This window comes from Bacillus rossius, chromosome 1 (assembly GCF_032445375.1).
Source record: "Bacillus rossius redtenbacheri isolate Brsri chromosome 1, Brsri_v3, whole genome shotgun sequence".
Taxonomy (NCBI): domain Eukaryota; kingdom Metazoa; phylum Arthropoda; class Insecta; order Phasmatodea; family Bacillidae; genus Bacillus; species Bacillus rossius.
This window is the reverse complement of record NC_086330.1, coordinates 156,082,088-156,109,567: the sequence shown is the minus strand read 5'-3', so window position 1 is coordinate 156,109,567 and position 27,480 is coordinate 156,082,088. Positions and strand designations below refer to the sequence as shown.

The 27,480-nt window shown below is 40.5% G+C and overlaps 1 protein-coding gene across 1 annotated transcript in view; it reads left to right on the top strand.

Moving 5' to 3' along the window:
* Positions 1–27,480, top strand: part of LOC134546327 (O-acyltransferase like protein) — a 79,992-nt gene that overhangs the window by 21,264 nt on the left and 31,248 nt on the right. The window contains exons 3-4 of the mRNA XM_063389091.1: positions 26,072–26,256; positions 26,997–27,175. Of these exons, the coding sequence (XP_063245161.1) occupies positions 26,072–26,256; positions 26,997–27,175 (364 nt within the window). The remainder of the gene's footprint in view (positions 1–26,071; positions 26,257–26,996; positions 27,176–27,480) is intronic.

The window sequence follows — 27,480 nt, the reverse complement described above, 5'->3', positions numbered from 1 at the left end:
TTTCATATGACCAACGTCAAGACTCTAGTTCTAATTTAACTACACACCGGCGGTAAAAAAACTATTTTAAAACAAGTGCTAGTGTTAATATATGTAACATAAAAGTAAAATATTATAATAGTTTTTTTTTTAATTTTTTAATTTGAATGTTATCACAATATCACAATAATAGCAACGGATTCAGTGTTACGGGAGCGACACCATTTGCAACATCCCTGATTTTATATTCGGAGCAAACATTATTAGCAAGTATTTCGACATTTTAACGGAGTTTTATACCAAAATAAATAAATTTGTAAGTAAGTAATTCTTGGTAACATTTTCTCAGACGAACCCATAGTAATTTTCCAGAGCACTATCTTAAGGCTGTATTAAATCACTAAGATGACCATCTTCATTTTTACTCACGACGGAACGAAGGTGTATGCGTTTAGGCTGAGAGATTGTTTGTGTGTGCAAAATACGAATGTTCCCATTTATCTCTGAAACGATTCGACCGTTTTAGATACGGTTTTCATCGGCGATGGTTCTAAGATAGGTGTTGTGGTGTTAACTCGCCAGAAGGCGCTTAGTAAGCATTTTTCTTCTTGCTTCTGTATACGAACTGCTGAGGGTCTGATGATAAAAAAAAGAATATCGTCGGAAACTATGTAGAGGCACGTAGTTAGTAAACCATAAAAATCAAATAATAAATAAAATAAATAACAATTATACTTTAATAAATACATACACGGGAGTACAATAAAAAACCATCAAATGGAGTAGTATGGGGGTAAAATGTAAGGGTATAATATTTTATAAGACACCAAACATACAGAAGGTAAGACAAATATACAGATATTTAGATAGTAACGTAGGAATTCGCTAAAAAATTTAAAATAAAAAGCTAAATTAAATTTAAAAAAACTCACGATGGATGTAAACGTTGTAATCGAAAATGGATTAAATAATTTAAAAAAAAATCTGACTGATAGGAAGTAAGAAAATAAAGATTTAAATAAAAATAATTTAAAAAAGGGTTGATTTATCGCAAAGTCTGTCATATAAACAACTATTTGTGATTTTTCTTAGTGCTTCCTACCTTTATGTACCTATTTGTTTCTCGTAGAGATAGACACAGCAATAATACCAATTTAGGTACTACACATATTCACCTACGTATTAATATAATGACGATCCCAAGAAAATCCGCGTTTCTGACGTGGAAGTGTACTGTGGTACATAAATGCGGCTTATTAATCCGCATGAAAAATTCTCTTATAATTAATAACATGTTTTCTTAAAAAATACCTTCATAGGTGTGTACCACTTAATAATACGTGCCCCTGATTTGTAGCAGCTCTAGCAGGCTAGAGGTTGTGCGTGTGGCATATCTAACAGGCGTTGCAGTTTTTGTTCTGTATTTGATATTAGCATTTTTTAAAAACCTGTTTATTCGTTAAACACTATCCAACCACTTGGTGTTACAAATTTAAAAAAAAATTATTATTTGCAATAAACCACTTGTTCAGCTCCAATTGCAAATGCGTTAATCATCCTTGAGAAACACTTTGTTTATTGGGTGTAGTTATACCTTCAACTCATTTTGCGTGTTGAACCTGACGCCGGTTTATCGTTATCCAGACTCACGCTGTGTAGTTCACCCTAGCTCATCTGAGCACTTCTGAAGCACTTCTGAGAGTACATGGACCTGTTTGTCTAAAGTGTTGTCAATTAGTGACTGAATGGACGGAGAAAAATTGATATTCCTTTCATGATGTTCAAATTAGCTGGGATGTGCGTTAACCATTATCACAGGCGCGTGCACAGTGTTTATCCATATAACTACCCGAAACTTTTCCACCTTGACTGGGAAGGAGGGATGGGGCGCAGAGGATGGACAAGAAGAAAAGGGACGTTGTTTAGTGGCAAGGTTTCTTATACTCTAAAAACAGGAAGTCACTACTGAGATGAAACTGACTATTGTGTATTTTAATTTTTTTTAAATTGGTTTAAAAAACATTTTCAATACCTAAAGTCAGATATTAATTTCACTATTTGAAACACTTTCGATATTAATTCATAAATGTTGATAGTAATTAAGTTAAAAAGCCTAGACGCGCCCTTGGTGCTAAGCCTTGATTGGTAAGCGCATCAAGTTCATTTGGTGAGGGTCATGGACTATATTCCAACTGCAGGCAAGCACGTCATGAACGTGGGCGCAGGGTCGCAGGGTCGGAGAGAGTGGTTCGGGGTCCACCATAACCTCGGGGGCCCGCCGCCTCAAGCACCGTGCTTGACCCCGCGACGTAAGAAATGTCTCTTTTATTTTTACACTTCAAGAAGGGAAGGCGATGGCTGAGTGGAGCCCACCGAACTGCAGTCGCTCGCCGGCTCTCTGGCGCACGAGGTTCTGGCTCGAGTCCCGGGTAGGGCATGGCTGTGGATTTGTATCGTCTAAATCTGTCACAACTGTTGTTCACAGTCAACAAAACTGTTTAAATGAAAAATAATCATATATGAGATTATTCATCGATGGGGAAGGTCAAATTAAATAATTGGTGAACTCACCAGTTTCCACGAAGACGATCTAGGATTTATTAAGACAAACGTTGCCATGAGCAGTTTATTTTTTTTTTTTTTTCAGTATTCTGTAGCGTCCTCTTCCACTGTTTCACATCGCAGATTAATACCTCCTACGTATAAAATAGTCGAGATTTCAAGGCCACTAAAATATTTTCTCTGCGTTGGTGAGGCGGGATGATAAGTGCGACTCTCGCTGTTGCTTCTAGCGCGGTGTCTCTGATCTGACGCGCAGTCTTCTCGTCGTGCATAGGGCAACTGTGAGATTAGAGCGGTAACCATAACATTATATATGGTTATAAGGTAAAGAAGTGAAGATAAAGGTGTAATGCAAGTCCCTTGAGTGTTTCAAGAATATCTATCAGGAGTTTCATGCCTAAACATTATTATAAAACATGCGTTTTTAGCCATTTACACTCTTCTAAAAATACAGTTTAAAAACCCAACCTGGAAACAGAACTACTTTTTCGCCTTAAGCGTATTATTAAATGCTTTTTGCAAACAGACCTCACTCGGATATTTTGAGTGTGGTCTATTCCCCAAGCTCCCACGCCGCATGTGTGTCCAGGTAGGCGGTTCCCTCAAGTCTCGGTCTCATACGCCATGTTGATTTTTTTTTTTCTTTTCGTTTTCCGTCTTTACTTTCATGTAAGGGCTGTTTATAAAATTTTAACACTATACCTACCTTGCATTTGTTGTTCTGCCAACATTTTTCAACAGAACTCACTGTAATTTCATGGATGTAAAAAGCGGCAAGTTGTAATTATCATCTCTTGCGCGACTTTATTTCACCATTGATGTTGCACTAAGTGAATATCTGTTGGAAATATTTGTGCCAGAACAACAAATGCAATGGAGATATAGTGTTATAGCCTTTAACTGAAAGTAATGACGAGAAAATGAAAACCTCGAGGTGGCGTGTGAGAACCCGGCCGTTGCGCGGGGGTAGCCGCACCCTGGCGTGAAGCTTGTGCAAGCACGAGAGTTGGACGCCGGACTGCCGGACAGCAGCGACTCGTGTGGCCATCTTCGATCCCCGATCCTGTGATCCAAGGATCATTCCTCTCAGCATTGCGCAGACACATACTGGGACCACACGAACTTCGTTCGCGTGAACCATAGTTCATACTTTACCAATCTGCAACTACAGGCGGCAGCATTGTTAGGGCATTTCTGTTGGGGGCTAGAACGATTAGTCACTACAATCTATCGTGACATGGCAATTAAATGATCGATGCGATTGCCACAAGATAGCAGCACAAATAGCCGCTGCTTCATCTTTTAAATTTTAATAACGACTGAAAACACATACTGATATTTAAAAATTAATACAAAACGAAGCTGTCAGAATCATAAATAGGTTTTGACAACACACGCTCCTATTTAATATGAAAATTAATAGTGATGAAAAAAAATATTAAAACATTAAACTAAATAACAAGCATTTCAAACATTTAAAATATGGTTATTTCGCGTGAAATGAGTTGTAACACTAGAATAAGTAAAACTTTTGATACGTGTATTATGAAATCTAAAATGTTGTATATAATAATATAATATTTACTTCTGATTAAATTAACCTGCGTAAAGTCCGTGAAATGCTGGCCATGTGTGCTCGCTGTCAATCCCAGATCACTGCTATGAACCGACCCTACAGTCGGTTCACATCGAAGCTCCCAGAGATCTACGTTCAGTGCTCAAAACTCAGCGGTGCAATAGAAAATGTGGTCGGACGACGGTGAAGCCGGCTTATGACTCGAGATGAGATAAGCGGTGCCCTGCGACTGGCCAGCCACGGCGCGCGCTGCCGAGGAGGAAGTCACCGTCCAACTCGACCTTCTCAAGGTCGCCTGCCGCTGCCTGCCTGTCGGGCCGCCGAACACACTCGGATTCAACCGTCTGTAGTCCGTAAACACTTTTCCGTCCCTTATTATTGAAAAATAAGCAATTGTTCCGTGTCACATATCAATTTCATCCTGATGGTATTATCGTGCGTTACAGTTAATACTATGAAATTCCCACTTGTCTTTATGAACTTTGGTTCGGTCCATCCGCCACAGATGGCAGCACCGTTCCTTACTTCCGTCGCATTCACGAAATCACTCGCACGAAATGCCGTATACCGAGAGCTAAGATGTTACACATAAAAATAAACAGTGATGTTAGGCGAGTAGCGAGTAAAGTATACCTAGCTTGAACTTGACTCACTGGTACCAAGCGAGCGGCGAGTGAAGAGGTCAGCGATGTTAACCACGTTGGGCGAGTTTGACGGCAAGTGGAATCTCGGGCGAGAGTGGCTAGTAAACTCGTGCGACGGCCATGCCTCCCTCCCTCCGCCCCCGGCACCATGGAAAGAAAACATTGCGCAACATGAACGGAAATGCTGCGGTTCTCTTGAAAGACAGTACGCAGTATCGCCGGAGAAAGTGAAGCGAGGCATGAGCGGAAAGCTCTTTTATCTCCTGGTTGATCGACTGAGACTGCGCGTTACGAAATCTGATATCGGTCATTCTGGAGGACCGTGAGTGACCGCCTGGTCAGGAGGGTACTCGTGTTGGCGAGGCGGGATGCTAGCTGGAGCTTCTGGCGCGGTGTCGCCTCTGGACTGGCGCGCAGTCTTCTCGTCGTGCACAGGGAAACTACTGTGAGATTTGTGTGGTGACTATAACATTGTGTGGTGGAGAAATGACGATAGAAGTGTAATGCAAGGCCCTTGAGTTCTTTCGAGTATCTGTACCGGAGGTTTCGTGCCTAGAAATTATTCTGAAAACACGCGTTTTAACCATTTTAACTGGATTACAAACACAGTTCAAAAACGAAAAACGGAAACAGAACTACTTATCCGCCCTCAGCGTATTCTTAGTTTGTTTTCCCCCGTAAACAGACCACACTTGGATCTCTTGGGCCGTTTTTAAATCGCGTGGATTATCTGCATCTTTGCACACTATATGTGTTAATGTTACGTGAGGGCTTCTTCTGAAAATTTACTATGGTAGCTCTCTTGTATTTCATGTTTTGTATCAAATTTTCTCAACAGATACTGTACAAACATGTTCTATTAGCGGTGAAAATTCAAGCATTTGTTCGTAATTACGGTCCCTTGCGTGAATAGTTACAGCCGTAAACTCGGAATATTCCTCGCAGGGCCGAGCCAAGATTTAGTGAAGGAGAGGTCCAGTAAAACCGTTATATCTTTTTTTATGAGGAAGATTCCTTTGCAATTGAATTTATTTAGAAATTGTTTTGTCACACTAAAATCTCAGGGAATTACCGACTTTTAAATCTCCAATTTAAGTGTGTTTTTTCTTTTAAATAGGAAAGCTAATTATGTTATATTCTAGTTTTTATTTGTTTTTATACTTGGTTCATAAGACAATTGTTTGATTATTTCGTTAAAATAAGTCATAAATACACGTATATTAATGTTACTTCATACAAGAAACACACTTGTAAAGTGTGTATGAAAGACATAGCTAGGTACTTACAGTAACACATGCGCAAATCGGCTTTAAAAATAAACTACTTGAAACACAATTCCTGCCTCTTCTGTGTTTAGGCATTTCTGGTTATAATAGGGATGAAATGCATTATTGAAGCCCACTAAAACGATTACAATAATCCTAAAATAATTTATCTCAAGACACATGTAGCTAAAATGCAATAATTTTCTTAGTCTGTCGTCGCTTGACACACACACACGCCTCCCCCATGGCTACGTACTTGTTCCTCGAGTAATGGTAACGACAAGAATTGGAAACAGCCAACTCGGCGAGTGAGAAGAGCCTTAAAACAGGAACCCAGCGGACACCGGCTCTGCTCGCTAGCAGCAGCGGGGCAAGGCGCCAGGAACGAGGCAGTTACTGCGACCAGCCACGAGTGGGCGGGACCTTGGCCGTAACCGCCAAGACAGACGAAGCGGTTTGAAAAAAAAATGGACTACAGGTTTTTTTCCCCCCTACACAAGTTGCAGCACGCTTGAATGAATACGCGTGTGCTGTGTGGAGAAGTTAGCACGCGCGTGCGCGGGTTAGTTTGCGTTCAGTTCAACCACGGGCTCACAGGTCTTTGTGAATGCGCCGATATCTACATTACAACGGGACTCAAATTATCGTCAACAACGAGGTCATTAGACTCGGCGACACCCGATGATACACCCCGTGGCTTATTGCAAGGAACCATTCCAGCATTTTGCGTGGAGTGATTTCCGGAAAACCGTGTAAAACCTAAATCAAGATGTCGGATCGGAATTGAAGCCAGGTCCTCTGAAATGCGACTCCAGTATTTTACCACTTTTTTGATGTGTAACCTATTAGCTCTCGGTATACGGCATTTAGTAGGAGTAATTTCGTGAATGGAACGGAAGTCGCGTCGAACGGAAATGCGTAACCACGGTGCTGCCATCTGTGGCGGATGACGCAAACCAAAAATCACAAAGCCTAAAAGAAGCTGTTTAGTGAATTTTAACAAGATGGGTAGTATTTATATAAAATTCCTTGTTGAAAATCAGGTCCAAAAAAGGAGTTTAGTATTTTTGTTCAATTATTTTCCACTTTTATGAGACCCCTTTTATTATATTGTTTAAAAATTCTGTCTGCAAATGGAATTCGATAGTCGACGTAGCTGCTCTGGTAGCGAATTCTAGCGGCGAGCGTGGAAACTGCATGTGGCTAGTGTCAAAAAATTAAGTCGAAAACACAATTTGCATAAATATTTATCACGCTCGTCATTTTTTAAAATAATTATACGTTAAATTTCGTGTCTGAGTGTCGTATTATAAGTGTATTTGCAACATGAGAAAACACGAATTTGCTCGTTAGCGAGTACTGAAAGACTCGCTCACATTTTTTTTAAAAAATAGCATTTGGCAGTTCGATTGACTTTGACGTTTTTGAGACGAATTTAGACGATACAAATATTACACACATGAAATGTTCTTTTCCTGAATCAATGCATATCGTAATAATAATCCAAGATGTCGGGCAAGACCAAAGCGACGCACGTCGACCGCAGACTGCACACGGATGTAGCTCATGTGCGCAAGAGCTGCGCAGTAGAGTACATATTTTATGTTGTGTGTATATATATGCAAGCCGTTCGCGAACAGTTCGTTGTAAATATTATTTTCACAACTCAAACCACCGGCAGTCGTTTGCCACTGGTCTGTGTTTTAAGGCATGTCTTGGTGCGAGGAAAATTATGCGATTTTGGTTCGCAGATATATTCATCTCAGCACATTTTTTTCCCTTCAGGCATCTTATTTTATTTTTAATTAGTCCTTATGTTTAGGAACCCAGACTAAAAATTGGGGTTTATAAATATTTATCTGTTTCAGTGATTTTTCTTTTAACCACTACACTATTAAATAAAAAAACTCGGGGGGGGGGGGATAGAGAGAGAGAGAAATCAAAATGAACGTGAAGATAAAACACCCGAAGGAGCCTGGAGGTTCGCGAGCAGAGACACTGTTAAAAGTTTCCACTTTATATTTACGAAGAACGATGGTTAAATATTATCCAGGGATCTTCGTCAATTTACGGACACTGAGTTCACTTACTTTGAACACGAATCCAAAGGAAATTTTTGGTATATTGTAAAACATTCAAAAGCTATTTAAGTCTCCATCAAAATACTATCCTTTAGTTCAGTGTGTGTTTACCTGTGTTTAGAAATAATTATAGAACTCGGAAGTCGAAATACGGCGTATTTTCTACAAAGATTCAATTATTTCAAGTTACGAAGAACTCTTCGTTTATTTGAGTTAAATTCTTCGTTACAGAGTCCGTAAATTTACTGTAATTTTGAATAGTAATAAATCCAACGAACTACATACGTCGCCGCCCCAACGTGAACTAAGAACGCCTTATTTGTTCGTCAGAAAACCGACAGGAGGCGATTCATCCGGAGCGGTTTGCGAGGGGTTCGTTCGGCACTTAAAAAAAAAAAAAAACATAATGCAGGGACGGTTCTTGGAAGGGCCGATGAAGGTCCGGACGAGAAGGTAGCAGCCTGCTGAAGGCGCCGGATTAGAGGGGACAGACAAATGTGTCTGTGAAATTTTTTTTAGACTACAAAAAGCGTGAAATAAAAGGCAAACAGAAAAAAACTGTAAAAAATATTCTAATATTTTGTATTTCACATGGCGTTTGATAATATTTAACTTTAAAATTAAATGTAATGCACACGAATGCAAAACAAATTAGGCATGGTAAGTTTATTGTTTTTGGGAAGAGAGAGAGAGAGAGAGAGAGAGAGAGAGAGAGAGAGAGTTGCGTTGGAAAGGGATTTGTGTTGTGAGGGGGGAGGGGGGGGGCAGGCCTAGATCCGTCCGCTATCCCAGTCATGAGATGAGTGTGCGCATGTCCGAGTTAAAACACAATGGCGCTTCATATTTCATGACAGGTTGATTGAAAAATTATTCTGTGTCGAATTACTACTTAAAGTTTTTTTTTAAAATGTCAACAAATAAACATTATCTGTTTAAAAAACGCGTCGGCTGGCAAATCACAAGACAAAGATTGAATCAAGCTTGTTCTGACAAGCCATCAAGCTTGCAGCCAGCTTGTTGTGTCAAGTCAGTCAGCTCGCAGCAAGCTTGGTTCAAGATAACTAGTTTCCACGTGTCGAGCTTGCAGAAAGCTTGCCACAACATCTAGATGCAGAGAACAAGCCAAGTTCAAGTCCTCGACAAGCTCTCGGAAGGCAAGTTCTAATCAAGCCCGATGTGACAGCCTTGGGCGGCAGGTCCAATGCAAGTCAACCAGGGGGTGGCCGCGTCTGCATGTTTACATGGTGACCGGGTGAAGCCATTTATTTTTATCAGCTCATGTTGGCTGAAGTGTAATTTTTGTGTGGAATGAGATTTCAATGACTGTAACTTATGGAATAGACTGTGTTTAATGAAGAAAATTCTAATTCATTCTCGCCGTCATAATACGTGTCAAGCTCCATTTCCGCAATGCTTTGTGACAGTATGGCGACGGCGAGGTAAAAAAAGGTGACTTCAAGTATGTGACAACGTGCCGTCTCCATGATGCGAACGACCAGCTCACATGGCTGGTTGTGCGTCACGTACTCGGGAAGGAGGGGCGAGGAGGGGCGGGGCCCAGGCCGGAAGTGTGCCACCGGGTCGGAGAAAGTGCTGCCCCTCGCCTCGCCCCTCGCCGCACTGCCGCCGCCGGGCAAGCGTCGCGCGACCCCACCCTCTGGAGGCTCCCGGAAGTGCCCTCTCCCCATACCACCAACACTGGCCTGGCGCAGTCTCCTCGTCATGCCTGAGATCTGAGCGGCAACAAGAGTGCTTTCAAGAATCTCTGCCGGATGTTTCATGCATAAAAATTATACTGAAAACACGCGTCTTACTTAGCCATTTCACTCTTTTAAAAATATATTTTAAAAAACAGGAAACAGAACTACTCATCTGTCCTCTTCGTATTTTAAATGATTTTCGTAAACAGACACCACTTGGATGTCTCGAGAGGTTTCCAAAACGCGTGGCCAGGTAGGCGTGGCCCTTAACCACGTAATATCCTCATCACTGTTAGTTGGTACCGAGGTGCAATTACCTGCAGGTAATGAATGGCCACCGGTGCTTCGCCCTCGCGCAGGTAGTTCCCGACCAATGGGAAGTCACGGACCTGCGCCGCCGCAGGTCACGACAGTCCTTGGAAGACGGAGGTTATCCGTGCCGCGCGTTTCTTCGACGACGCGGTTACCGCGGGTGTTGCAACGGCGTCCCTCCAATGTCTGGGTTACAGACGCGTGAGAAACACGCGGCATCATTTCCCGCGGAATCGTGTTCTCGGCCGAGTTGGCGAAGGCCTCGCGTGCTGCTAACAACTCTGTCGTGTCTGCGCTGAAGCCGGGGTCTTCATCGGGGGAGAGAACCCTAAACAAACATTGGCCCCCTAGAAGACGGAACCACCAGTTACGGGTTCAAGTTCCCTGAAAACACCATTACTTCTCACGTACCCGAGCATTATTCTAAACTTAAATTAACGTCGTTACCCATCAGTAACATGCACGGCAAAAGGGTTTCGTCATGAAAAATTGAAAGGTGCATACAACCGTTAATTAACGTCAAAGATAGTGAGTATTTTCCGTAACCCTGTCAATATTTTAACGAAAGACTAGTAAACTCTTGTTTAAAAAAAAACAAACTGAAATTCAAGTGAATTGTGATATAGGTGATATAGGTACACTTCCTACTTTTGAAATGTATAATGGCATTATTACGTTTAAGTATATAGGTACACATGTAAAATACGTAATATTAGGATTTAAGGCAAACATTAATAAATATAAAATGAAAAAAAAAATATCATCACATTGAATAGTAACATGAATGGAATGAGGTTAATATATATTCCACATGTAGGTCATTCAATACGAGGAAAGCATTTCCTTTATGAAAGGGTGGGGGAAAACACACGCACGCATGGCGACGTCCGTCACGTTTCCCACCTGCGCCGGGATCTGAAACAGGATCGCTTTGTTCTGTCCACTCAGGCGTGGTTCGTATAATATCAGGAAACACTGTGTTTTTTTATATTTAAATGATTGTTTTTAACTGAAGCACCCGGCTTTCCCCGGGCAGAGTGAAAGGGCTTCTTTTAGGGGATAGGATACCAGATCTCAGGTAGACAGGGCATTTTCTCTTATTTAGGTTCAAGGTAGATTTATTGTGAAATAGTTTACCGTGCTCGAATAAAACTGAAGAATATGTTGAGAGGAAAAACAATTACTCAAATATATGCTTTATATTGCACGAGGGCGCACGATGTTTTTCATTCGTCCAGCAGGAGCGTGCGGAGATGTGGCCTCTTTTTCAACGTCGAGTGTGCGAAATGTCATCAAGAAGCAACGGCATAGCTAGGGAGCTAGCTCTAAAGCTTATTTACTCACAATAATAATGCAACTCATTAACCAGAATAAATGACTGACGTATGGTTCAATTTATGGCCACTGAATATGCAGAATTAGAGAGAAGCTTTCTTTTTTAACACACATAAGAACACGATCATAAGCAATGACATTGTAAGGATCTACCGTTCATAAGCGTCACTTTATATTTAATAATTTAAGGTTTTTAAAATCACTGGAAGTTTCTCAGGTAGCTCCAAAATGCATTTTCAAGGATAATATTAAAAACAAATCCTCCTTCCCCAGAAATAGTTCTCATAGCTTCCTTCACCCCCCCCCCCCCCCCCCCCCCCAAATCCCACACTTTTTTTTTGTCACAAATCCTGGCTAAGCCATGCCAAGAAGTACCAAAATTATGGTTTAAGTTGGGGTTGGTTTGTGCAAATTCAAAATCTCTTGATTTTTTGAAGGTCAATTGTGAAAAAGTACATTAATCTGAAGCAAAACTGTAGATTTTCATTAAAAATCAGACCCACGGACACTCTTTTATATAATTTTATGTAGAAGATTTCGGTATGAATGTGTGTGTCTTCATATAAGTATACACATGATCTTCGTTTACATAAATTTTATGTTATAGCTAGGACAAATTTGAGTCTTTACCGACATTTAGTTTCATATTTAACGCTAAAAGCGTTTGAAGTCAGTTCAAAAAACTTCTGATTTTTTTAAAAATATTTATGCATAAAAATCAGGAAAAAACATTTTACTTAACTACGTGTTTAAAACTAGGTTCGGATTTTGCGAAGCTTACTATGAAACAAAAAAAAATTAGCTCTATTTATTTTTTAAATTTCCTTGTAATATAGCTTTGAAACATTTTCTTACAAAATATCACTAAACATAGTAGAAAAAACTCTTGGTTTACTGAAAACTATGTTGGTAATATCATATTAATTATCTGATTAAATTAAGGAAGCCATCCTATTTACACATTGAATTTATAACGAAATATAATTAATTTACCTAAATTAAAAGGGAAGTTGGTCCTTTCAGCAATCTCTCAGGGTCAACGTTTACAAAGAAGCTGACTATAATGTATCTCACTCTTAGATTGCGGTACAGCGTAAATGGTGCCTACCAACGGTTTAATAACTTTAAATATTTAAATCGTATACACATTAACAATCTTATTTTGTATACTATTGTTAATCATAATACATTTTAAAAAATTGTAGTATTTGTTGATTTTTCACAAACCATAAAACATTGTGGATTGACTGCATTATTATAGTTGTAGTCTCTAAAACACCGAAATTAAATGCTAAAAACCAATTGTTATTTAATAGGAAAACCTATTTGTAGCATTCGGTCACTATTAAATAACAAGGCAATGCTTAAATAATGTGCTCTGTGCCAAAAATGTTAATATTAGATTATAAAAAATAATTTGTTAACAAACGGTTGAAACTAAGATGGCTTCTTTCAGTTAAGTCTCCTTAGAATTAAAAATTGAACGTGAAATACATAATGAAATACAAAAAGAAAATATATTTCCAACATTTTCATTCCAAATTTTTTCTTTGAGAAATATAATTTTTCAGATACATTTAAACAATTATCATTACACTATAAATTGGCGTATAAATCGTTTGTCTTCTGTGGTGTGTATCTAGCAAAAGAGCGCCCCAAAACAGGGACAGCGTTAATGGCAGAAATCGTGCGTTGTAAAGAGAGAGTAAATGCTTATTTAGATTTACACTGCAAACTAAGGATGAGAGAGACAATAGTTTGAACATTTATGTTCTTAACGCCTTATACGTAGGCAGCTCGTTATGCACTGAAGTGCGGCGGCGTGCTGTAGCTATGTGCATAACAGAAACACGCGCAGTAATTTGCATTTGGATTTCTAATACCAGATAATCAGTGGCGGCTCTATGATTTATTTTTGGCTAGGCCTAGGGGCGTATGCACAGTTTTGAGAGCCCGGGTTCTACCGTGGTGTCAGAGGGGGTTCGGGGAATGTTTAAAATTCTGATGCAAAATGGTAAGTTTTGTGGCTTTCTGAGGGTAATTTATTTATCTCTAAAGTCTAATATGTGTAATACAGTAATCATAAGAATTATTATAAACGTATGATTGTATGTCAACATTTCAATACTTATAAAGGTCACAAAATTTATCGTTAGGGTTAAACTTGTGTTAATATAAGGTGAATATTACAACACAACTCGTATGTCAATGTAAAATGTTACAAATCTGCAGGCGAATGTATAGTTTCATTAAATTGCCCTTTTCAAAATAAACCTAACGTTTAATATGAGTTTTTATAAAAATTTTAATTTCCAATTGTAATTTTTGAAAATGTCGGGTAGGCCCGGGCCTACCAACTGGAGCCGCCACTGAAGATAATCCTCGAGGAATAAGACGCAGGGTTATTACCTTTTATTCATTTATATTATTAATGCACAAAGATACAGTTGTCTGTTCACAGGACATGTTCAAAGTTCCACTCAAGCGTGCATGCGTCAAATAACTTAACAACCCTTTCAAACACAGAATAATCATAGTGTCATGACCTGGCTTGGCTTAACGAAAGCTACTTGTTGCGATGCACTTAAAACCAAACTCTTGGATCTCATATGAGATCATTTCAGAGCTTCTACTGAAGCAGGTAACCAATCGCACATTTGAACAAATGGGATGGATTGCAATCAGTACGAGCGAGTGATACTTCCATTGTAGATTGTAATCATACCTGAATGTACTTTAATAATAAAACTTCATGTGATTGTCAGTGTTCGTTGCTTTGCCAGAACTATTTTTGAGAACTGTCAACTTTGAGACTAGTTACAAGAGACTTGTTTTATCGATATTTGGTGTTGTAGATATATTTATTTAGATGAAACGGAAATTTAAGATCAAACAGTCATTTTAAAAGCAGTTTTCACGTTCAGATTTAGTTCTATTGCTTCGTTTGTTTACATGAAGAAAGAGAGTCCATTTTCCGCTGGTTTTTATTTGGTACGAATCCTTTGTGTTGGTCAGTTACTGTCTCACCTGTTTGTGGGCACGGCAGATGTTGTACAACGAAAATACGGCACTGCGCAGACTCGCCCGCGCTCTCCTCTTACGCCTAGTTCACAAGGAGCGTTGTACCGCGCGTTAGTGGACTGCCTAGGTGTGGAAGAAAGCGAACATATGCTAACGCGCATGTCCTAATACGTGCCTAGTAGGACTGTTCAGTGTAACGCGCTCTTTAATGGAGGAACTACCTGATACCATGGAGGAGGCTGGCATTAATCACAGCTAATTACATAAATAGTTTTTTCTGCAATGTTCCAAATATAGTTAGATCTAATTAACCTATTCAAAGCGTTTCACCCTCATATTGGCGAACAAAAGTACCTATCTGAATTTACTATGTTTTTATATCCTGTAACATACTCAGAAATTATTGTATGTATAAAAAATCTTAAATCTAAAAAAATCTTCTGGACTTGATAGAATCCCCATTAAAGTCATTAAAGATTGCTCGGATGCTTTAGCTGCACCTCTTGTCCATATTTTAAATGAATCTTTTATACATGGTGTTTTTCCAAATGACTTAAAAATTGCTAAAGTTATCCCATTATTAAAAAAAGGTAATTCCACATTAATTGAGAACTATAGACCAATCTCACTTCTTAGTTCATTTTCTAAAATATTTGAGTCTATCATTAATAACAGATTGGTTAGCTATCTCACAAAATTTAACCTGCTATCTACATCCCAGCATGGTTTCTTAAAGGGAAAAAGTACCGAGTCGGCTATTGGCGAGTTCGTTGATTTTGTCACAGAATGCAAGGACAGATCAGATGATGTCGTTGGTATTTTTCTTGATCTGTCCAAAGCTTTCGACACAGTTGATCATAAATTACTTATTGATAAATTATATAATTTGGGAATTAGAGGTGTAGTCAATAAATTGTTGAAGTCTTATCTCACAAACAGAATGCAGATAGTTCAAGTTACTAGAGTCAATAGTAACAACATATTAGAGTCTTATAATTCCCTACCTAAACTTATGAATGTAGGAGTTCCTCAAGGTAGCGTTTTAGGGCCACTTCTTTTTCTGGTCTATGTAAATGATCTAAGTTATCATTTTACCGATATTCCTATCATTTCTTTTGCAGATGATACTAATGTACTGGTTAAAGCCAATCCAGCTTCTAAACTTGATGCTCTGGTTATGAATACACTACATACATTAAACTCTTGGTTTACAAATAATAAACTGCTACTGAATTATGGAAAAACAAAGTTTATGTTTTTTCCCTCTAAATTAAAATCAAACAAACCAAATACTCTGTTAAAAAATACTAACTTAAATTTTGTGGCACATTCACGATTCCTTGGACTTGAGATTGATGAATTTTTATCATGGGACAAACATACGTTTGGTATGCTAAATAAATTAAACAGTATGTGTTATTTGTTTAAAGTACTTTCTCATATAACTACCAAACAATGCCTATGGTCTGCCTACTTTGGCTATGTTTATTCTTTAATCAGCTATGGAATTATGTATTGGGGGAGTAATAGACATCATCTACAATCAGTTTTTATTATACAAAAAAAATTAATCAGAATTATACTCCACATTAAACGTTTAGACAGTTGTCGTGATATTTATAAATCCTTAGGTCTTCTTACTGTGCCCTGTATTTATATTTACAAAGTATTATTGTTTATTCATAAAAACAAATTTATTTATTTAAAAAATACTAATATTCATGAGCATTTCACACGAATTAACTTTAAAGTCAGTTAGAAATGTTGGTATTAGATTATTCAATAAATTACCATCAGTTTTAAAAAATATAGACCAATATAATTTATTTAAAAAGGAATTATTTTTTTACTTATCACATAAGGCTTTTTATAATATAGATGATTATGAACAGGAGGTAGCATCGTATTTTTATTTTATGTATGACTTTTCTTTTATATATAATATATAATAGGTGCTTATTCATGGAAGAGCAGCTGTTGTATTATATTATTTTAATTTTGTAATGCTTTTAATACTGTTCTTGTACCTGTTTATGTGTTTGTATTTATGTTTATTTGTAATTTTTTTGACATATTCTATACCATTGTATGGTCTATTGAATGAAATAATAAATCAAATCAAATCAAATCAAATCAAATCATTAATCATTGATGAAGTTGGAGAGGGACTGAATACTGCCCCGAATTACATTTATATTTTCAGTACTTCTCAATGGTGTTTCATATACCTAGTATGTATTCATAATTAAATCCATTCCGCAATCATATCGTTTGCTAATCTCTCTCTTGAAATAGGATGGACCCAATATTGTCTTGGTCACTGTCTTTAATTTATAGCGACGTTAGGTACCATATACAGGCGATCTCTTCGACTTCCGTCGTGAAACTGCTGGGGTGAACGCGAGACCAGACACTTCAAAGCACGTAAAGTGTCCGCCTTCAAAGCGCGCTCTAACGCGCATTACCTCGATCCATGTGTACCAGACCTTATACTCACTCTACAAAACCACCTGCTTCCGTTTCTTTTTTAGGTGTGGTAGGGAGGGTGATAGCGCAGGGGAATGGGGAAGAAGAGAGGTCATGGTTCGTCTCGGCCTACCGCGGGGGCGCCACAATCTCTTGTTGCGCAACGCGTCACATCTCGACGCATTGCGCAACGTGAAATGTATTTACCCCCCTCCACAACCCCCGCGGGTTCTCCGTTGCTTTCTCCGTCGCGACTGTCCGCGTGACGCAGCATGTGACGTCACGGCCACAAGGCTCGACGTGGACGTCTTGACTCGAGAAGCTACCGTTATTCTCTGCTGCTCCGAAAGCTTATAACAATAACTGTTATTCTATCATAAAAATGAATACCTCGTGCCAGAAAGTGTGACAATGGTTTTTTAAGCTTATCCGTGAATTGATTTTTTTTAAGGCGCATTGTGTAGCGAGGCATATGTGGATGTTATAACTGTAATAAAAACACGGTGTAGGCTCTACTATAAGGAGTGTATTCAGAATGGGGTATGTATCCCCAAAATCCTAACAAATTGTTACATTACAGGTTGGCCCGGCGTCACAACCCAGAACAATAACAAAATACATTTAAAACACTTGAAAAAATTAAGTTTATAAGTTATATATATATATATATATATTTTATAGCGAGGTGCCGCGGCCGCACGTTGCGACGATCGTGAACCAATGACTGGCACCACGCAGTTACCTTACTTTACAAAGCAAAAAAAAAAAAAAAAAAAAAAAAGCGACCCCGTAGGACAACTGACCAATCACATTCCAGAACCTAGTACATGTCCATATAGGGAAAGTAGTGAAAAAAATGTTTCTCTCTAAAATTCTGGAAATACACATCACACCACCTCAAGGCTAGCTCCGATTGGCTGGCGAGACTACGCCCAGCGAAAGTTCCAGTTTATTGTTGCGCAGTCATACGTCCACGTGCTGGGTTTTTCCAGCGACGCATTTACTTGAGGCGTGAAAAATAACTTGCTGGCGACAGCGTGTCGCGCCCGTGTCTTAATTTTTTTAATCTTCTAGAATGTTCTCGAATGTTAGTCTCACTACACCGAATATAGGTACTTTAAACTTGTGACAAAACGTAATTAATACACATATTAATTGTAATTGATAAAGTAAACAAATAACAATAAAACACTACATTCAGTTTTATACCAAACGTAACCCAAAATAATAATAATCACTCTTAAAACACAAAACGAAATACATGAAATGCCTAAGTATACATAATAAAAGAAACGTTAATAAAAATAATTATAAAATATTTAAAAAAAATAACAAAAAACATTCTTAGCTGAAGCGTTATTTGTAGTAGGGGGTAGGAATTCTGCAATGTTACAAAATATATCATTGCCACCATAAAATGAAAAGAATTCGAAAGCAAACATCAGACGAAGTGATTATCCCCCCCCCCCCCCCCCCCCTTTTACTATACCAAAGATATGAAATTCTGCAAATGCTCCTGGTAGCTAGGTATATTTGGATATTATAATTGCAATATTTTTTTCTCAAATAAAAGTTCTAGCAAATTCTCACAAATAATTAATGTAAAAACGAGAGAAATTCTCTAGCCTGGATTTTATTTTGGGGGGGTGATCTGTGAGCGCTACTTCCTCTTCAGCGTTCAGCTTATTATAAAATACCTTTAGTGACGTTTGTATTTAAAAACACTTCATATGTAGTATTTTTACAGATTTAAAAAGATAAGTATACCAATAACTATTTTGTCATATATTTTATAATTTTTGTTACACAACATTACAGAAGAGGACAGCTTGCATGTCCGGTTGACCTCGTAGGGTAAGGAGGCCAACAGTCAGTCTACTTTAAACTTAAACATAACCTCTGTCATCTTACTACCCCCTTCCCTACCCCACTGCTTTAAAAACGGTTGCTACAGAAAACATTCAGACTGATTTGTCAAGTAGAAAGTTAGATTAAAATTATATCTTTGTTCACAAGTTGCAAATGCAAATAGTACGTGCTTAAAGCATGTAGATTGATCTTGTATTTCTCATTAAAAATGCATTGCCACACATTAAACTTTTATGGTTCTTTTCTAAATAAAAATTTGCTGACATTTTTTTTATAATAAAGAGAATGAGATAAAGTAGAAGGATTTAAATGATGAGGGAGGACTTTAACTAATATTTTTCCAAAACTAATTTGTACTGTTGTTAGTGATGTTCGCCTAAATAAACAAGGGGTAAACCCTGTGCTTGATGTTTGGGGCATAGACATGACATCCATTGAGCGAACAATGTAAGTACATGACTAGAGGATGGCCCAGCAGTTGAGTGTGCATGGGTAGAAGGTTTGAACCACGTCGTCTGCATTCAGTCGTTGCCCACTTGGCTGCCAGTCAGCTCTTGTAACTAATAACTATAAACAAAGTCAAAAAGTGAAGTAGGCTAGTCTGAAAACTAAACACAAAATGTGCTCAACAGCAATACCGCTCTGTAGAGCAGCTTAACAGCGGCCGACACCTCGGTCATGTTTTGCTGTAAGTGGAAACCATGGAGGATATGTAGCACAAGGAGAGGAAACCACTCGGCGCTCACTCCTTGTGAGGGTTCAGAGAGAGCAGAATGAGCTAGAGGGACGGGTGGTGGGGGTTAATGAGGTACAAGACCCCTAACCACTGGGTAAAAGTGCAATCCAAAGATGAAATAAGGAAATAATTTAATGGTGAAGCATTTCCTTATATAAGGAATGAAATAATATATTCATAAATGTCCCAAAACTTTTGTCAAATATGGCCTTCACTAAACTACTCATCGCAGTTATATTACTGAACTTACGTGGTAAGTAAAAATGAAAATTGTTTTAACAAGGTTTTGGGAAGTAATGAAATTACTACTGGTCAAGAAAGGCAAGTGTCATAATGCAGTTTATTGAAATATTTCCACATTTTTTTTGCACCATTCTATTGCAAACCCTTAGAAGAATGACTTTTCTAATATAGATGTTAATTTATTGTAGCATACTAAGTGAATCAATCAAAGTTTTTTTTTTTAAATATTAGATTTGATTTCGCCAGGAAATAAGATATATATAATAAGCTTCGGTTGTAATGCAAACATTTGCGTCTGAAGTAAAACTGAAGTATCGTGAAGGGGAAGGGGAAATCCACCTCACTTTACCTCAATGACGTTAACAATTAGAAACATAAAAAAAAAGCAATGGCCCTTGTAAAGAGACAGGCAGAGTGCCAGACGTGTTGTGCGAGAACAATTAAGCCAAAAAAATAAAAACCCTAAAGAAATAAGCGTAAATATCATAAAAAAAATACACAACTTTATTATTCTTTAAATCAAGCCCCATATGAATGTAGAGGGGCAACACGTAACAAGAATTACGAAAGAAAGAATTATGTAAACAGGTACTAGTGAGCAATACAAATAGCCAATATACAAATGTTATGTGCTAACGTTATTTAAATCAAGCAATTGCAGATAGAATGCTGTCTGTCCGGACGTGAGAGGTGCGGCGGAGAAAAACGGCAAACGCCCCAACGGAAAATGGGTCGAAAGCAAAATAAAACAAAATCATAGAAATGCACAAGGTGAAACACACTGGCAATGCAAACCAGAAAATTACGAAAGAAATTCGGTGTCCAGCAAACATTACTTTATGAGGCCAAAAGGAGGCAGACTACTGAATTATCAAGAAAGAAGGAAAAAAATGTAAGACACCGACCAGAGAACACCTACTAGCCATGCGTAGGCGCGACGCCGAAGCACCCCTCACGGCGATCGCTCCCGGAACAGAACAGAACGAGCATTTTTTTAAATTTTTTTGTCTGTTTGAGCCTCCGAGCCAGCACTCCATTGAGTGCCGCCCGGGGACTCTTTGCAATTTGTTATGGAGTACCTGATCCACATGGACCTTTACCTCCTGCCTATCAGAACGAGCAAAATAATTACAGCCCTATATATAAAAAATCCAGATGGCGCTAGTGTCGCATTCAGTAGGCCTGGAAGGAGGCGCCTACGTCACGCGGACGTCACAAGGGAGTGCGGGATGGGGCTTTAAGGGGACGAGGGAAGGGGAGGAGCCGGCGGGCGTCTGAATGCCGAAGCGCACGCTGCAAAACTTTGTGCATCTTTTACAAAGCTTTAAAACATTGGAAGCTTAAGATTTGCTCATTGCTTTTTTGTGTTTCTTAGATATTTTGCTTGCATGTATTTGTTACTTAAAAAACCGAAAAACTATGTGTAGTAACCTTGGGATTACAATGTACAAACTGCGCCTCAGTCTTTGTTTGGCCGTGTATCACCAGCCTCCATCCCAGAACTGTGTGTCCGGACGTGCGTTGCCAACCTGGCAGCGCACAATATACCACACTCCTCTCCTACCCATAGTAGCGAACAAACAAACAACGACACATGGACAAAGAGTACTACTAGAAATGTATGTTCACACACATCACAGGTTCATCATTTTTTTGGGGACCCTGTTCCTTTTGGGGTATCGTTGTTGACTACTGGCATCACCACTCACGAATACACTGTCTTCCCCTAGCACAAACCCCTTAAACCCGCTTTCCGCATCACTACACCTACTCCTTTCTTCATTTTGGACACTGCCAGCTGCACTTTCCATCACGTTTTCCTGTGGCTCCTTTTCTGTCAGTGCTGCCCTGCCGCCTGTAGGCTCCGAAGTTGAGGACGTTTGGTGGCAGGGTGGCAGCTGTGCTTCTCTACCACTGACCCGCATGTTGTTGCTGCTGACCGTGTTTGCCTCCATCTGCGACAACGGCGGAAGGGGGCGAAGCTGATCTAGGTGGCGGCGATGGGTGACTCCGCTGGCCCCTTGCACACTGTACGTGAGTGGACCCAACTTGCCAACGACCACCCCCTTCTCCCAACTCTGTTTCCCACGTGCATAAACAGTAAATCCAACACTGTCATTCACATCAAAAGCTCTGTTCCTGAGGGTGGAACGTGAGACCACCGAACCCATTTGGCGAGTTGCAACAGTGTTAGCTACAGACGGGGCTAGCAACGACAAACGGTTACGAACAACCCTACCGAACATTAAACTGCTAGGTGACTCCCCCGTGACTGTATGGGGGGTTATTCTGTAGCTCAACAAGAAGCGGGGTAAGGCTGTGTTGAGCGGAACATTAGAGTGAACCAATGACTTGAGTTTGTTTTTAAAGGTTCTGACCATGTTTTCCGCCAGACCGTTTGAGGAAGGGTGATACGGAGGTGAAAACGTGTGCCTTATGGCATTGTGTTTACAAAAACGACTGAACTCTTCCGACGAGAACTGGACACCATTATCTGAAACTAGCTGTTCTGGCAACCCGTATACAGCGAACCACCAACGCAACTGTGTTATCACTGCATCCGACGTAATACTGGGAAGAACACTGATTTCTGGCCATTTTGAATGGCTATCCACAAGGACTAGGAAATGCTTTCCCATGAATGGACCGGCGATATCCACATGAATTCTTTGCCAAGGTCGGTCGGGCCACGCCCACGGCAGCAGGATTGACTTGTCTGGCAAGGACTTGTTCTGGAAGCATGGGGTACAAGAAGAAACTACCCTCTCCAAATCCTTGTCTATCCGATGCCACCATACATACGAACGTGCCAAGGCTTTCATTTTGCATATACCAAAGTGACTGGTGTGCAACTCCTGCAACACTCGATCCTGCAAGGCTTGGGGAATGACGACCCGGTGCCCCCACAAAATGCAGCCCCCTTCTAGTGCAAGTTCGTTTCTTTTGTCATAGAACGGTTTGAGCGTGTCGGACAGTTGCGTGGCCCAACCATCTCTAAGACACCTAATGACTTTACCTAACACTCCATCCCTTTCAGATTCTCGCCTGATTTCTTGAGGCGTCACTGGCAAAAACTCTGACACTCCAACATCCAAATATGAAAATTGGGTTGAAGAAGGCTCAACATTTGGAAGTGGCAACCTAGAGAGGCCATCAGCATTCGAATTGGCGTCACCTTTGGCGTACTGAACTGTGTAGTCGAAACCCTGAAGAAGCACTGCCCAACGCTGCAGCCTATTGGCAGCGAGCTGCGGAATACCACAATGGCTACCTAGAATGTGTGTTAATGGTTGATGATCGGTAATCAGGGTAAAGCTTCGGCCGTACAAGTACTGAAAGAACTTTTTAACTCCAAATATAATTGCTAAGGCTTCTCTATCTAGCTGAGAATACCCTCTCTCTGCAGACGACAAGGTGCGAGAAGCAAATGCAACTGGCTTCTCTTCCCCGCTGGGTAGGATGTGGCTTAGGACTGCTCCCACACCATATGGGGACGCATCGCATGCCAAACGAACTGGCAAATCTGGGTTGTAGTGTATGACAACATGTGAGGAGACAATCAGCTGTTTTAACTCTTTGAAGGCAGAATCACAGCTTTGTGCCCAAATCCACTTATGACCCTTTTTCAAAAGCTCATATAAAGGTGCCAACACCGTGGCTAGGTTAGGCAGAAAACGGGCATAGTAATTAACCAGACCTAGCCATGCCCTCAACTGGCTGACACTACGAGGTGGCGGTGCATCTACTACTGCTTTGACTTTGTCATTACTCGTATGCAACCCCTCCTTATCTACCCTATGCCCCAGAAAAGAGACTGACGAACGGAAAAATGCACATTTCGCTTTATTTACCTTGAAACCAGAGTCCTGCAGACGTTGTAACAGTCCATGAAGATTTCGCCAGTGAATTTCCTTGGTAGCGCCTGTTACCAAAATGTCATCTTGAAAACACACAACACCTTCTAACCCCTGTAGGACTTGCTCCATTGTGCGTTGAAAAATAGCGGGGCAAGACACTATTCCAAAAGGGAGTCTGCTAAACCGAAACAATCCCCTATGCGTGTTGATAGTGCACAGCTCCTGCGACTTCTCATCGACCTGCAACTGCTGGAATGCCTGGGAAAGATCAATTTGAGAAAACTCTATCCCCCCTTGCAGCTTGGAAAACAACTCATCAACTCGCGGTAAAGGATAATGTTCCACAATAAGGTTAGGGTTGACTGTGATCTTAAAATCAGCACAAATACGGACCGTACCATCACGTTTTGCAACGGGAACGATTGGGGTGGCCCACTCACTAAATGACACTGGATGAAGTACACCTAACCCCAGAAGCCTGTCTAGCTCTTTATCAACCTTACTCTTAAGTGCAAAGGCCAGGGGCCTAGCAGGTAAAAAGACTGGTGCTGTCCCTTCACGTACATGCAGTGACACCTTACTTCCAATGAACGTACCCAAACCGTCATCGAACAAGGTAGGGTACTGTTTGGTAATGACACTCAGCACTGACCTGTCCTCATCTGAAGTGGCCCTGATATGGTTGAGACTCGGTTTTGGCAGCTCTAAAGCATCGTACCAATCCCTGCCAAGAAGTGGAGGGCCTCCATTTGGAACTACAAACAAATCTAGCTTCTTGGGCTTGCTCGATTTCACTTGCACCAGTACTGTAATTGTCCCGCATGGGTGTATTACACCGTTCGTGTAAGACTTGAGACTAACCCGTGTCGGAGACAAGGGGTATTTTGAAAACTGCATCCTATACAGCCTTTCTGAAATAGCGGATATGGACGCGCCACTGTCGATTTCCATATCCAGCACCACGTCCCCCACCGACACCTCCATAACCCAAGGTCGTGACCTGGCTGCCAACCCACACAACTGGAACACAGACGCAAAATCCTCGTCCGACGTGTGTACACTTTGGCAATCAGGGTCTTCACGCACAACATAATTATGACGGGTCCGGTCCTTTGTATCAGTCGACATGAAGTTCGGACACATTCGTTTAACATGTCCTATACGTTTACAATTATTACACTTGTACTTACGGAACTTGCAGTCACGCACATAATGAGTAACATTTCCACAGCACAAACACCCAGGCCCGCCCTGGTTTTTGACGCCATCTTCCCGCGAACGTGTTTTCACCACGTGTACATTTACTGGTCCCTCGGTCTGTTCCGCCGAGCCGTGTGAAATTTCAACTTTCGGCACATTTACATGAAGGGCTGCATTTCCCACGGCCGCTTCATGCTGAACTGCTATGCCTACTGCCTTTTCGAAGGTGAGGTCATCGGTTTCCAGGTAAAGCCGCTGGGTAATGTTTCTGTCCCTTAACCCTACCACAAACTGGTCACGCAAGGCGGCGTCTAAGAAGGTACCAAAATTGCAAGAGCGCGTTAATTTCCTTAAATTCACCACAAAATCTGAAACTGTGTCCTGTTCTTGTTGGACACACTTGTGGAAGTTGTGACGCTCGGCAATCACAGACGGCCGTGGAGAAAAATGGCTCGTCAACAAAGTGACTAGCTCGCTGTAGGTGCGCTCCGATGGCTTCTTGGGCTCACACAGATTGCGTAGCACTTCATACGTTTGTTTCCCTACAGACGAAATAAGGATTGCACGTCGTTTAACTTGATCCTCTGGCTTGTCTCCCACGCCGTTTGCGATGAAAAGCTGTTCCAGCCTTTCGACATACGAGTCCCACGTGTCCTCGCCGGGCGTAAAACTTTCAACTTTAAACCCCGACATTCTTTCTGAACATTACACGAGTCGTAATGCACGCAAAGAAACCATTCCCATCCTCGTCGCCAATGTAGTAACCTTGGGATTACAATGTACAAACTGCGCCTCAGTCTTTGTTTGGCCGTGTATCACCAGCCTCCATCCCGGAACTGTGTGTCCGGACGTGCGTTGCCAACCTGGCAGCGCACAATATACCACACTATGTTTGCTTTTATGAATGCTCAATACTAATATTATGCAGAGTTATTTTATAATTTTATTGAATGAGGTTATATATAGGGCCCCAAATTGTTAATCACTCAATCAGTTAAAACATTACAAACATTTAATGGTGAATATTTTAACTGAAATCCTGTATTTTATAAAATAAGTGTAATACAGCTTCACTAAGAACAACATTTGCAATTTGATTTGACGTCACAAATATTTTAAACATTTGATTTGATATTCGCTTTGCATGAAAACACTAGTATTCGCACAGGCCACAGGCCACAGGCCTAGCTTGAAGGGAACAGCACTGTGCTGGTGATGCGTGCAGTGGACGACGCAACCGGCCGCTACTCCTCGGGGCTGTTCTTCGGCAACACCTACTGGCTGGGCTCTGCATCGCAGTGCTGGAGCATCGGGGAGCACAACTCCTCAGGCGACGACCTCCCGCCGTTCCCACTCGGCTTCTACAAGCTGCGGTTCGAGGTGTCGCTGGCCAGCAACATCTCTTTGCGAGTGAGTGTACGGGCCACCGGGCCACCAGGAGGGGTCGAGTGTAACCTTTATATTATTTTTGTGCGAGTAAGTGTTCTTTATAATGGAATTTTAAAAGAAAATTGATTGAGATACTAAAATATGAGAAAAGAAGTAGACTTTTAGAATTGCAATATTTACACATAGAAATTTCAGTAATGCTATTGCTTAAGAAAGAAAAAAACTGAACATTTTGTATTTTGGATTGTATTTAATTGTTTATATTACTTTGTTCATAAGTCATATGTTTGATGATTTTATTAAAACTAGTTATATACCACCCCTCCCCCTAGTTATGAAAATATTTGATTATATCAGTGAAGACAGTAGGTTATTTTGGGTGATGTAAGGTGAGCTTTTTCATTCGAACAACCACCTCCCTCCTTCTCGGAAAAAAATTCCTGTATCCGCCTCAGGACAAGACAGAGCTTATTTCACTAGCACAAGGGGCGGATTCAGGACTTACTTCTGGAGGGAATCTGAAATATCCTCTTACCAATAAACCTAATACAAGGGACGTAATATAAAGATACTAATAATTTAGTCTAGATATTAGATAGAGTAGATGCAGAATAAAGTTATTCTCAGCTCTAAATCCATTTAAGATAAACATTTAAAATTAAAAATAAGTTAACAGTTTAGTTCAGAAGAAATTTCATCGAATGCATATTTCACCTTGTGGATGCACACCCCGTGTGAACGTGAAGGGCGTGTGTGTGCAGGGACGCACGATGTACGCGGGGCTGTGCCTGCCGTTGTCCTGCACGGCCGCAGACGCCCGCCAGCTGTTCCGCTCCTCGGCGCACCTCGCCGGCTCCCTGGTGACCGCACATGTGACAGGCGTGCGCTCGCCTCACCACGCATACCAACCCTGGCACGACTCCACCTTCTGGATACTCGTGTGAGTGCCCCCTGCCACCTCTTCCCCCTTCCCCCTGCCAAACCAGGGTTTCCGTTCCTCTGTGCCGAGGATGTAGCCAGTGGCAGATACAGTGTGTGTGTGTTTGGGGAGTTTGAAATTTTGAATCAATTTCATAGGTCAGGTGTGAACGGGAGTAAATATGTTTTGTCATCGGGCCTTTCATGGGACCGCCACTGTATGTAACTGGATTAGCGATTTGGCCAGATTATAGAACGTCCGTATGTTTAAATGGGAAAACCAAAGAGAAAATGATATACAAAACAATGGTATTTAAAAAAAGTTTC